The sequence below is a fragment of the Dermacentor andersoni genome, chromosome 8, assembly GCF_023375885.2.
Source record: "Dermacentor andersoni chromosome 8, qqDerAnde1_hic_scaffold, whole genome shotgun sequence".
Lineage (NCBI taxonomy): Eukaryota > Metazoa > Arthropoda > Arachnida > Ixodida > Ixodidae > Dermacentor > Dermacentor andersoni.
In genome coordinates this window covers 31,878,595-31,889,611 of record NC_092821.1, presented here as the reverse complement: position 1 = coordinate 31,889,611, position 11,017 = coordinate 31,878,595, and the positions used below count along the sequence as shown (strand labels likewise).

At 45.0% G+C, this 11,017-nt stretch overlaps 1 protein-coding gene across 2 annotated transcripts in view; it reads right to left on the bottom strand.

The window, feature by feature from the left end:
- Positions 1-528: 528 nt before the first annotated feature.
- LOC126526145 (alcohol dehydrogenase [acceptor]-like) overlaps positions 529-11,017 on the bottom strand; it is a 91,789-nt gene continuing 81,300 nt past the window's right edge. For both annotated transcript variants that reach the window (XM_055068032.2, XM_050174093.3), the window contains 2 exons: positions 7,518-7,737; positions 529-1,121 (listed from right to left, as the gene is read on the bottom strand). In XM_055068032.2, the coding sequence (XP_054924007.1) occupies positions 992-1,121; positions 7,518-7,737 (350 nt within the window). In that variant the 3' untranslated portion in view covers positions 529-991. The remainder of the gene's footprint in view (positions 1,122-7,517; positions 7,738-11,017) is intronic.

Genomic DNA, 11,017 nt, shown 5'->3' with positions numbered 1-11,017 from the left:
GTGTGAAGCGTTGTCAAGGCTCGCTTTCAGAGCGCTTGCAGCAATATCATTCTTGAATTATGGTCAGTTCAAGTTCTAGATTTATACTGTTTACTAGAAAACACGGATCTGCATGAAGTAGCCGACATGCACGTTAATGCAGTACCATACGATCACGCCTGCCGCCAGTACCTCATTTAGAGAACGCGATCATCGCCTGTAAATGTGAGGATTCACGCCTTCTTAGTGTTTCTTTGTGATAACAGTAAAATAGTCACTAGCACGTTGTCTTAATTTTTGTCTACATGGATTCCACTTATTAAATGTCAGCTACGTGGGACAAATTTTCTTGAGCGTTGGGTCTTTGTTCAGTCAAACTTCTTGCCAGCGTTCCTGTAGTTTATCATTTAATATCATTCTACGGAAGTTTCACTAAGTAATCTCAACCCGCAAAATTGTCAAGTAGGCATGACATATTTGCTAAATATGTTCCAGTTACTGAGCAAAACGTGTTGAACAAGAGACGATACACCAGGATCTACAACAGCGTAAAACGTGTCCCAGGCAAGCCTTGCGAGTTTATTGCATGTATTACCTTCGGGTACGCTTTTACAGAGTTTGAACACGCAATACGAGAGCGACGGGCATGCATTGAATGTCGAAAGTGACTGCAGCGGTCTTCCAAGCTTTTCCTGAGATGGTATAGACGACAATGGCGGCGACAACAAAGTTTATACGAACATAAAACTGGAGCTTCTTGGTCACATAGATGCACATTCCAATACAGGCCGAAATTGAACTCACCTGCATGCCAGCAAAATGCGAATCACGTGTTGGCTTATCAGAAATATCAGCTAATTTACACTTGAAGTTGTACTGGTATAGCGTAAAAAAGCGAACTCTGTTGCAGGTCAGCATTTTGTTTAGCTTCGCTTTGTCAATCTAGCACAAAAGATATCATAGAAAGTACCTAGCCTCTATATGCAAGGTATAAGTAAAGCAATCTTAGCTATTAATTATCTTGTAGAATCATAGCCGCTGCTTTATCGGCGATCATCATCACAGGCGCGTTTAGGTTCCCAGTTACTATAGTTGGCATGACAGATGCATCCACGACGCGTAGATTCTTCAGGCCATAAACCCTGAAAAACAAGCAAAGAAGGTGTTGAATCGAGAGACGCTATAAAAACGATGAAAGCACATAGAGTACAATTGAGCTGGTAAATTTCATATGCAGCGCGCGCGTGCGTGCAGTCACACGAGAATCCTTTTTTTTAACTTGATTTTTAGACTTGCTTTGCTTCTGGTGGCACTAAAGCGCTATTTGGCTAATCATAAAACGCACAATAAGCCAATCAAAGGTCAACAATGATAACGAATGTAGCAAATAGCACTTCCAAAATTATTTACATCTGCCGTTATATTATTCGTCTCCAAGATCTGTTCTTTCGAGCGCCACATCTCACAATAGATTAATGCGTCATGGAAGGAAACATTTACATTAAAAAAATTCACCGACGGTGACGATGCTCCCAGATGCAAAGCTCCATAAGTGTTTTCATTTCGCAATCTATTGGCTGGCGGGGACAACGTCTCGCGTGGCACGTTGTAAACCGAGCCAAGTGTGGCGCGACCGCCTCGCTAAAAGGGAGATCGCGAGAGGCAACGCGTGGGTGATGCGTGGGTGCGATCGACAGCAGCCGCGCAAACAGACCTCCGCTCATGCAGTGCTTTGTTTGTATATATTGTTTCGATGCCGTCATCGGCGAGCAGACTACGCGTGCTACTCTGGCGCCATCTCGTAGCCATCGTCGCCGCAGAGCCCGCCTTGCGTGGCACTGCGCCATACCATCGTCTTGCGAATTCCTCCTTGCGCTATCTTTGCTATTGACGACTTTCATCCGCCGCTGCGCTCCCCGTTTGTTCCTGTTCCTCCACGGCTGTTTACTGTGCTCGTTCGCTCGGTCACGCCGAGGATGCCGACGCTCACCGCAGCCATGGGCGCCTAAGAGGTGCGCTCTAAAGAAACTGTAGTACCGGAACAACGGAGCACGTGCGGCAAGTTAATTGCTCGATCCCGCTTTCGTTGTTAGCCAGTTACGTGTGGTTTGGCTGTAGTCGTCGTACGGATAGGTTTAATGCTATAATGGGAACAACTATATGCGACAGTCGAAAATGCATTCTGCGGGAGCTTTTGTCTCTTCATCCGCGAGCATAGCGTCCTTAGGAAAGTGGCAGTCACAGCACAAAGGAAGAAGAGGCACAAGACGAGCGCAGGTGTCGCTCGAAGCAGCATTTTTGCCAATAAAAGGGATTCATCATCAGCTAGCCGACGTTCTCACCAAGGAATCCTTCCCAGTTGTAAACCACATAGTCTGTGTTTACAGCGTAAAGCGTTACACCTTGCACTTCTCAAATTTCTTCATTAGCCTCAAAATATGACCGCCTGGCCCTGTTTACATGTATGCATTAATGCGCTTACCACCGATTGCTGAGTAGTGGAAACTGATTGTTAAATTACATGCATCTCTTCATGTAATTTAACAATCAGTTTCCACTACTCAGCATCGGTGGTAAGCGCATAATGCATACATGTAAACAGGGCCAGGCAAAACCGAATAAGACGGCAATGAAAGAATCTTGGATAGTGCATGTGAGCAGCTCTGGAAATGGCAGAACAGTAAATTTGCGTAGTGCGCAAGAAGCGCACCGCTCTCATATTTATGAGAGGGCACACATGAGTCCGCGACAAGTATAGTCGCCGGCCACACGTTTCGTTTGGGTAACCAGGGCTGAAACTTCGCGTGCCAGCTGCAGCGCCGTATCACAAAGCTTAACAAGCGGTGGAAACAGATTTAAGTAGCACGTGCTGATATTTAGCATCATTGATTGTTCCGCTCATATTGAACTACATGTTTACAGATTATGGCCAGACAGAGAACCGGTGTGCTAGAACGTATGAGGGCATGTGCTTCTGCAAAGCATATCGGTGTGCCCAGAGCTTGGCTGGACGCATGTAGCTAGTCTCTTATCACCCAAAATGTCACACAATTTTCCTGGCCACCCAATCGTATGGCGTCAGCATATTCCAGCTGCACACACAAGCAGCTGCAGCGCCTCCTGGCCAGCACTGATACCCATTGCCGCGGCGAGATGCAAAAAAAAAAAAAAATACAGATGAAAAAGGACACAGTTTGTTGTCCTGCTTGTCCTTTCCGTACCGAGCCAATCCTCATTTGTTGGACGCCCACGAAGAGCAACTCTTATTTAAATTGAACATGGATGCACTATGCTCAGCATAACAGGTAGCATGACTGCCCTGCCAGATTCTTTCATTTCTTCTCCACCCACATTAAGTATCAAAAGCACAAGAATAGAGCGTGCAAGAAGGAGTGCATGCAGCCAAATTAACAGCATGTCCATTTGCTGGCCTTGCCGAAGAACGCCAATTTGCTTGACACCGCGCGGCCACACCACGGCCGGTTTTTCGAAACACAAGGTCACGCATGACAGCAAGGAAACACGACCAACACGGACGTCTCTATGGCGCGGCATATGTAAACGCCTGCGTATTTCTCCACTGGGCCCAGTTTTTAAAGCCAAGCTTTCTTTGCCTCTTCATTGGACTTTCCCACTGCTGCTTCTTCGGCTGCTGCAGCTGCTGCTGTGACTGCTATGGCTGATGCTATCAGGCACACCGCGAGGGGGGAGGGGCCACAGCATGTGCATACATGACAGGAGCGAGTCAGAGAGGAAAGGCGACGCTAGAAACTCTTTTTCACCCCACCGCGTCCAATGTGCACAATGCCCTCTGGAGCTCCCTGGCCGTCGCCAAATTAGCCTCTTGACAGCTGTAATTATCCGTGACTCCCCTCAGAAGCATTGCAGAAACTGCAGCGCTTCCCTTTCTACTAAGGTGCGAGTCCGGAAGGGACGTAGATAAGAATGTAGGGAGGAGGGAGGAGGAGAAGAAGCAGTTCCCATGCAAGGGAGGAGGGGGAGGTGACAATAGAAGGTAAGCAAACCTTACTACTATACGACCGCGGTTGCGGGGAAACTGGATAAGCCTAAGTTCAAGATACGGCTCAGTACATTGCTGCTATTTCTGAAAACTAAACACCATGCAAATATATCAAGCGGACAAACCACGCGGGGCGTGCAGAAGCAGAGCCGCATAAACTAAAGCGCCCCGCAGGGTCCAGGTGAAACTACCGAAGCGGACGACTGTCAAATCAAGACTTCTGTGCCCATCGCGTTAGCTTTGCGGCTATGGAATTGCTAGAGGCCATGGATTTGTTTCCAATCGCAGCAGCCGCATTTGATGGGAGTGAAATAGAAAACGCACGTGCACTTAGATTTTGGGGCTCGTGAAAGAACACCACGGTGTCAAAATTAATCCGTAGTCTGCCACTACGGCGTGCCTTATAATCCGATTGTGGTTTTGGCACGTACATCCCCATAGTATAACTCAAGTTTAATACTTCTGCTACAATGCGATGTGCCATGTGAGGTAATGACTATGCTCAACCCTCTCAGAGGTTATGGAGTATGGCACACGACAACGCTTCAAGCAAACACTTCTCCCTGTGTGTCTTGTGTACTATGCAGAAAAACAGCAGCGCTTCCCGCAAGTTAACGTTGAACATCAACTCACCACTCTCGTGCTAGGCCAAATGTTGAAGAAATTAAGCTTTAACCGTCAACACACAGCTAATTATCGTCAATCAAAGCATCCTACACAGAATGCTTCGCTTATATAGATTCTCAGAGCGCATGGGATCTGCATAACGTTTTCTATATTTCACCGGTTACATCACTCAGCCAATGCCACCAGGTAAGAGTTGAGACCTTTCAGAAATATTCAAAAGGAAAATTTGTGAGCCCCAACCCACAATTATTTCCGCTAGAAAGCATTGGTGGCGCCATATGCTTTGTCAATGCTCTCATACACTATCAGTCGACAAAACCACCTAAGTGATACGAGAAACAATACAAGAATAGGCACTCAGGAAAATATAGATTCACATGTGTGCTGACAGGAACTCCTGCAAGACGTCAACTATTCGATGGGTCATTTACATCGTTAATATCTCATCATAATGAATCCCACGAAGCATCTAGTCGTACTTATTTATATGCTCTTTCTACAGTTGCACACGGTTGAGCAAGTGCTCAAAGCATCTGCCTAAGGCCAGTTCTGAAGCTATTTTAACAACTGATCTATTCATGGCGCAATAATTTCGAATGTATGTTTTCGAAGCGAGAAGGGTGGCCTAATCAGAAATATAATCTTGTACGACCACTATGCAGGAAAGAAGCAAAATTCACAGCGAAAATCTGCAACATTCATATATACCATAAGGCACACTTCATGGTACTCGCAGGTAGAGTGAGCACTTGAATACGTGGTATTTCAGCGCACCAACAATTCATGCGTAGCTGGAGTGTCATCGTCGTCGAAACACCAACGCCTTGCCACTCGTGAGATATTCGCGTTAATTACTGTGTTTGGTAGAAAGTTCGGGCAAGTAGCGCTGTTCTGTATTTGCTATATATATATATATATTGAATGCGCTTAGAATATATTTAACATCTTGGGAGACGCTTAACCTTTGCCACGAGAATGAGAACGTGATAACATTCTAGGGTCTCTCACGCGTCACTGAAACTACGGCTTATGCAACCGTAATCTCTTTACCGGGGAACGCTTGCGGAAAACGCTGTGGACGAATGCAAGCTTTCTGTTTCTTTTTTTTTATTGCGATACAAATCATATGCCACTCCAGGCGCATTTCTTCCATAAAATCGTCGTCCGGCGTCAGGCACTGTATGTGCGAGTGAGAGAGTGCGAGGCTGAGCCGACGATTGCGGCTCAATCACGCGCACGCAAGTGAAGAAAGCGACAAGGAAGCGCACCGTCTTTCGTCGCGCGCAAGGCTCCAAGAGGAGGGGAGGGCGTGTTCGTGTCCGGGTGGCCCGGGCGGCCGCGTGGGCCCGCCTGGGTCGCTGCGTCCTCAATGTCATCTGTGACGGGGACCGTGCGCGGTGTTTCATGGCTTAGTTCGCGTTGATGTGGGAGGCAGCGCGAACGCCAATGCGGTCGCTGCTGCTGCGGCACTTCCTCACTCCGGCGTTTCGAAAGCGAGTTTCCGTGGTCACGCAGTGTTATGTGTTCACATTAGCTTGTGTGCGGAGAACATCATGCTTGTTAACTTAGTATGCCTACGTTTACAAGTTTATGCTGCTCATAAAACTACTAACTTTACTTCTTACAGCTGTCCACTAATTAGCGATCACAATCGATGTTTCGCCTTTCGGGTGAAACTACCACTTTGATTTTTTTATTTCTCCCTCCTCCCCAGCGCTGCTGCTGACGGGAAAAATGCGCCAAGTGGCGATAGATGCACGCGTTTCGCCCACGGCCACTACGGTTCAACGCCGCCGACGGCGTGCTCACTGTGCAACGAGGCACTTGAGCATTTCTGTTTAATACGCAAACTAAAGATCTTTCCCTAAGCTTTCTTTTTACTGTAAGGGCTGCGACCATAATGGCCCCTTACACACAACAAACGTCCACGCTGATGCGTTCAAGCGGGCACACCGTAACACATTCTGGGCAGATTTCGAAATTGCGCGCAAGTGGGCATCAACGCTTTCTCGTTAAGTGCTTCGATGAACACGCTATGACTTGTGCGAAAATGTGCTCAATATTAGTATATATGAAAGCGAATAACGCTTGAATGGTGCTTAGTCATCCAGCTGTCGCGCCAAGGTTAAAACTTCCAAATGCGGCCGTATAGGTTCCGCATGACCCCTGCTTTCTTAAGGCGGTCATGACGCCAAATTTTTGAGATTGTATCCGTCGTGCGTTGCAGGTTAAATGGTATACGTCTCACATTAAGCTGACAAACTTTGAATCCATTCTGTGCGGTAGAATATTTGCGAGCTCATTGTATTTGAATCGTGCAGCTTTCTGGCAACTCGAAAGGGCGACGAAACGAAGGGAATTGCTCGTGTTCAACCTGCGCAACATGCGCGCGGCTTCCTTTTCACGTGTGCGTATTGGTCGGCGGACAGCCCAAGTTAGTTTGTGCAAATGTTGTGTTTTTATCCCGCGACTGAAAAACTGCGGGCGCAATCTAATGGCGCCGCCCTCTCCGTATCGTTTGGTGCCAAAGCATGCGTAGCAACAATGATTGAGCATGGCAGGGTATGTTGATTAAAAAATTTTCACAGGTGACGACACATGTGGCATTGCACATGAGATCCCTAAAGCGATGCCGAAAAGGCGGTAGTTGTCAGTGGGAGACGCTTAGAAGCTAGGAGAGAAAATCTATATTTTGGTTTAGAATATGAGCCGAAAGATTTGTTTCTTTCGTCTAACAATATTGACTTTTCTGCTGTGATACTATAACTTGGAAATGGGCGATCAGGCCCTGTCTGTTTTTAAGGTTGTTAACAGCAAAGGCCACCGAGAGGATAATTTTCCCGTTTCACATAACTGAATGTCTCAGTGTTTGATCTCGGAATAAGCGTACCTGAGCCTGGGATCCACCACAGCCCTGTTGTCCGAGCCCATGGGACACGTGCAGCAGAGATGCCAAGTTGTGTGAGCCATGTGGCGCACAAAGCAGGCCAGGTATTCATTACTCCATGTGGGACCTTCGGAGGCGCACGCTTCTAGAGGGATGTCCCAAGGCTTCGCTTTGATGGCCCGCATGGCGCGGCTCTTGATGAGTCGGAGCGCAATCTTGACGCCTGACACAGAGAGAGAAAGCAAAGAGAGAACGAGCATTAATTTCTTTTAATGCGTTAGCATTTAGAGTGTAAAAGCAGAAAAGAAGTATGCGTGTGAAGTGTGTTAAGCCGGTCACGTGACAGAGGCGAAAGAGTTTAAAAAAATTGCGGTTGCAGCCCCCGCGGGTTCTTCCCAGCAAAGGTGAAGCCGGTGTGTCTGCTTCCGCCGTGAAAAGGTGTCACAACACCTGAAATTCACTCACAGATTATTTAATTTTCGATTGTTCTTCAAAATACTAGGGTAACTGAAGAATAAACGCTCATGGTTTCTGGCTAAATGTTAACTTGGACTGCGGATTGATATCATTGCCTGCTATAAAATGTGACAAAACGTTTAGCTTTCGTCTCAAACCAGCGACAGAAAGAAAGCCGCCAATAATGTCTGTACAGCGACATTTCACATCCTAAATTTCGTGGGTTGTAAGATAGCGGTTCTTTATGCTCCACTAATCGCTGACGTTTTTTCTTGCCTATGATTTGATGACGACAGTCTGGCTTCACTTGAGAAATCTCCACTCCAACATTCTTTAAAACCTGGTTGGATAGAAGTAGATATATATTTAAAATAAAATTATATGGTGCCAGGTGCCTTGATTTCGACACGATTATGGGGCACGCCCTAGTAGGCGAGTCCGGGTTGATTTTAACGACCTGAGGTTCGATAACCTGCACACATAATCTAGGGTACACAGTGCTTTTGCATCTCACCCTCATGGAACTGCTATATATATATATATATATATATATATATATATATATATATATATATGTATATATATGGTGGTCAGCACCAGGCCACCACCGGAGGCACTTTGCTCCTCGAAGAGGCAAGATAGTTAACGTTGGTTTATAGGCGCAAAAGCCACTTTGGCTTTGCTGCGACAGACACAATGGGTTATAACGTCAATGGCACAAATAGTAGAACCTGTATAATTTAAAGTTTGTTCAGGAAGCCTATTTCCTCTAAAAAATTCACTACATTGTCAAAAGGAACAAGGGAACAGTCTCTCAAAATGAGAGGGGGTTGTAGTGATACCTGCAATACGTATAGATCGTGGGAGCGTTTTCGCCTTTGTCTGTCGATATGTGGGCAAGTAATTAAAATGTGCAGTGCAGTAAGTGGTTCTTCACATTTACCACATGTCGGATGTGCTTCCTTTCTGAGTAGATAATTTCTTCTGTGGTGCATCTGCCCTATTCGGAATCTGGTTAATATTACCTCAATGAAGCATTCTTGGCGGCAGCTGGTTTTCCATTCACCTAGAACCGGTTTGATGAGGTGCAATTTGTTATCTTTCAAGTTCCACTGACATTTCCATTTGTTAATTAGTGTTCTGCAAATAGCTTCAAGCCCATCTATCAAGGGCACCTTTATTTGAGATACAGTTCTGTGTTTCGCATGAGCAGCACAAATATCCGCCTTTTCATTTCCCGGGGTCCCAACGTGACTTGGAACCCAGCAGAAAGGAATTGAGTGGTTTTGATTTATGCGTGACAGTGTGTGTAGGATGTCGCCGATGAAAGGTCCCTGCTCGAATTGTAAATTGAGGGTTTTACGAGCAATTAGGGAGTCTGTGAAAATGAGTTTTTTGTGTTTTCTAGGTACAACTTTTTGCACTGCCATTCACAAAGCATAACATTCGGCTGGGAAAATAAACGATTGGCGGGAGCATAACAGTCGGTTCCCAGGTTCCCGATATGACACTGCTTCCCACATAGTCATGTGTTTGAACCATCTGTGGGAAACTCGTTAGTGCTGTATGTTTCTTGCACTGTGCGTAACTCTTGTATTACGTGCTCCTGTGGGGTATCCTGCTTCCTAAGGTGTGGCAGTGAACTATCTAGAAATCATGAAGCGTCGCACCAGCGGGCTTATCTGGATGGCTTCTCTGCAACTTGAAATGCCTCTTGAATATCGCGCTCGCACACTTCATATCGAAGTACGAGAGATTTGATGGCATGTAGTTTATTCGCATTGTGTATTCATGTGTTGCAGTATATTTATTTACTTACAGATACTGCCAGCCCTTACACAGGGCTATAGCAGGAGGGGAATACGAACGTTTACAAATCAAATATTTTGTTCATGGAAAATTGTACGTTGAAACACAAAAAGGGACGATAAATTAAAATTAATAACACCAAGAGGTAATAGCATAAACCGCTGAAGATAACGAAGATACAAAGTAAAGTATATTACATACAAACTAGGATATCTCCAATGTGTTTTGCGAAGAAATCAATTGAGGATGAAACGGCTTCTTCCGAGAGGGAGTTTCATTCTTTGATAGCTCTTGTAAAAAAGCTATACTTGAAACAATCGGTATGAATAACAGGGGGACGAATAAACATTGAATGACGATGTCTAGTGGTTTAACCGGAAAGAATTTCAAGAGAGTCTGAATACATAATATGAACATGCTGATGAATTATTAGGTAAATATATTCAAGTCTTTCATATTTAGTTCTAGCCTGTAATGTCGGTAGGTCTGCCTGCACACAAAGTTGAGAAGGGAAGTCCGTCCACCGGTATTTATTGAATATGAATCTGACTGCCGGATGCTGTATTCTTTCGATTTTTGATATATTTATAGCAGTGTAAGGGTCCCAGACAACCTTAGCATATTCAATTGTAGGTCTAATGTTTTATAAGCTAGAAGTTTTGTTTCTTGCGTCGCGAATGGTAAATTACGCCTCAGACACCAGAGTGACCTGTTGGCTTTGGCACACACAATTTATATGGTGGTTCCAGCGAAGATCACTTGTGAAAATCATGCCAAGGTACTTATGCTGCTCAACTCTTATAAGTTCATGATTATAAATAAAATAAGAGTAGTTTAAGTAATTTAACTTTCTAGAGACTGTCATAACTACAGCTTTAACGTGTTTAGCACCATTTACCATTCATCACACCATTTCTTTATCTTCTGTGAATTTGCGTGTAATTTAGCCTGGTCTCCTACAGTATCAATTTTTATTGTATATTTATTTACACATACTGCAGCCCCTTCTGGGGCTATAGCAGAAGTGGATAATACAATACAAGAAAGAAATACAATAGGCAACAAACAAAGTTTAGGCGCAGTGTTGAGGGAGTACAGACAAGAATTTATTTAATGGGAGAGAACGGTTGGTTCCTGGTAGCAAATTTCATGTTTCAGTTGTTTTATGGAAAAACCTATACTTAAAAGTATTAGTGCGTGCAAGAAATGGTGTAATGTTAAGCGCGTGATGTCTCCTA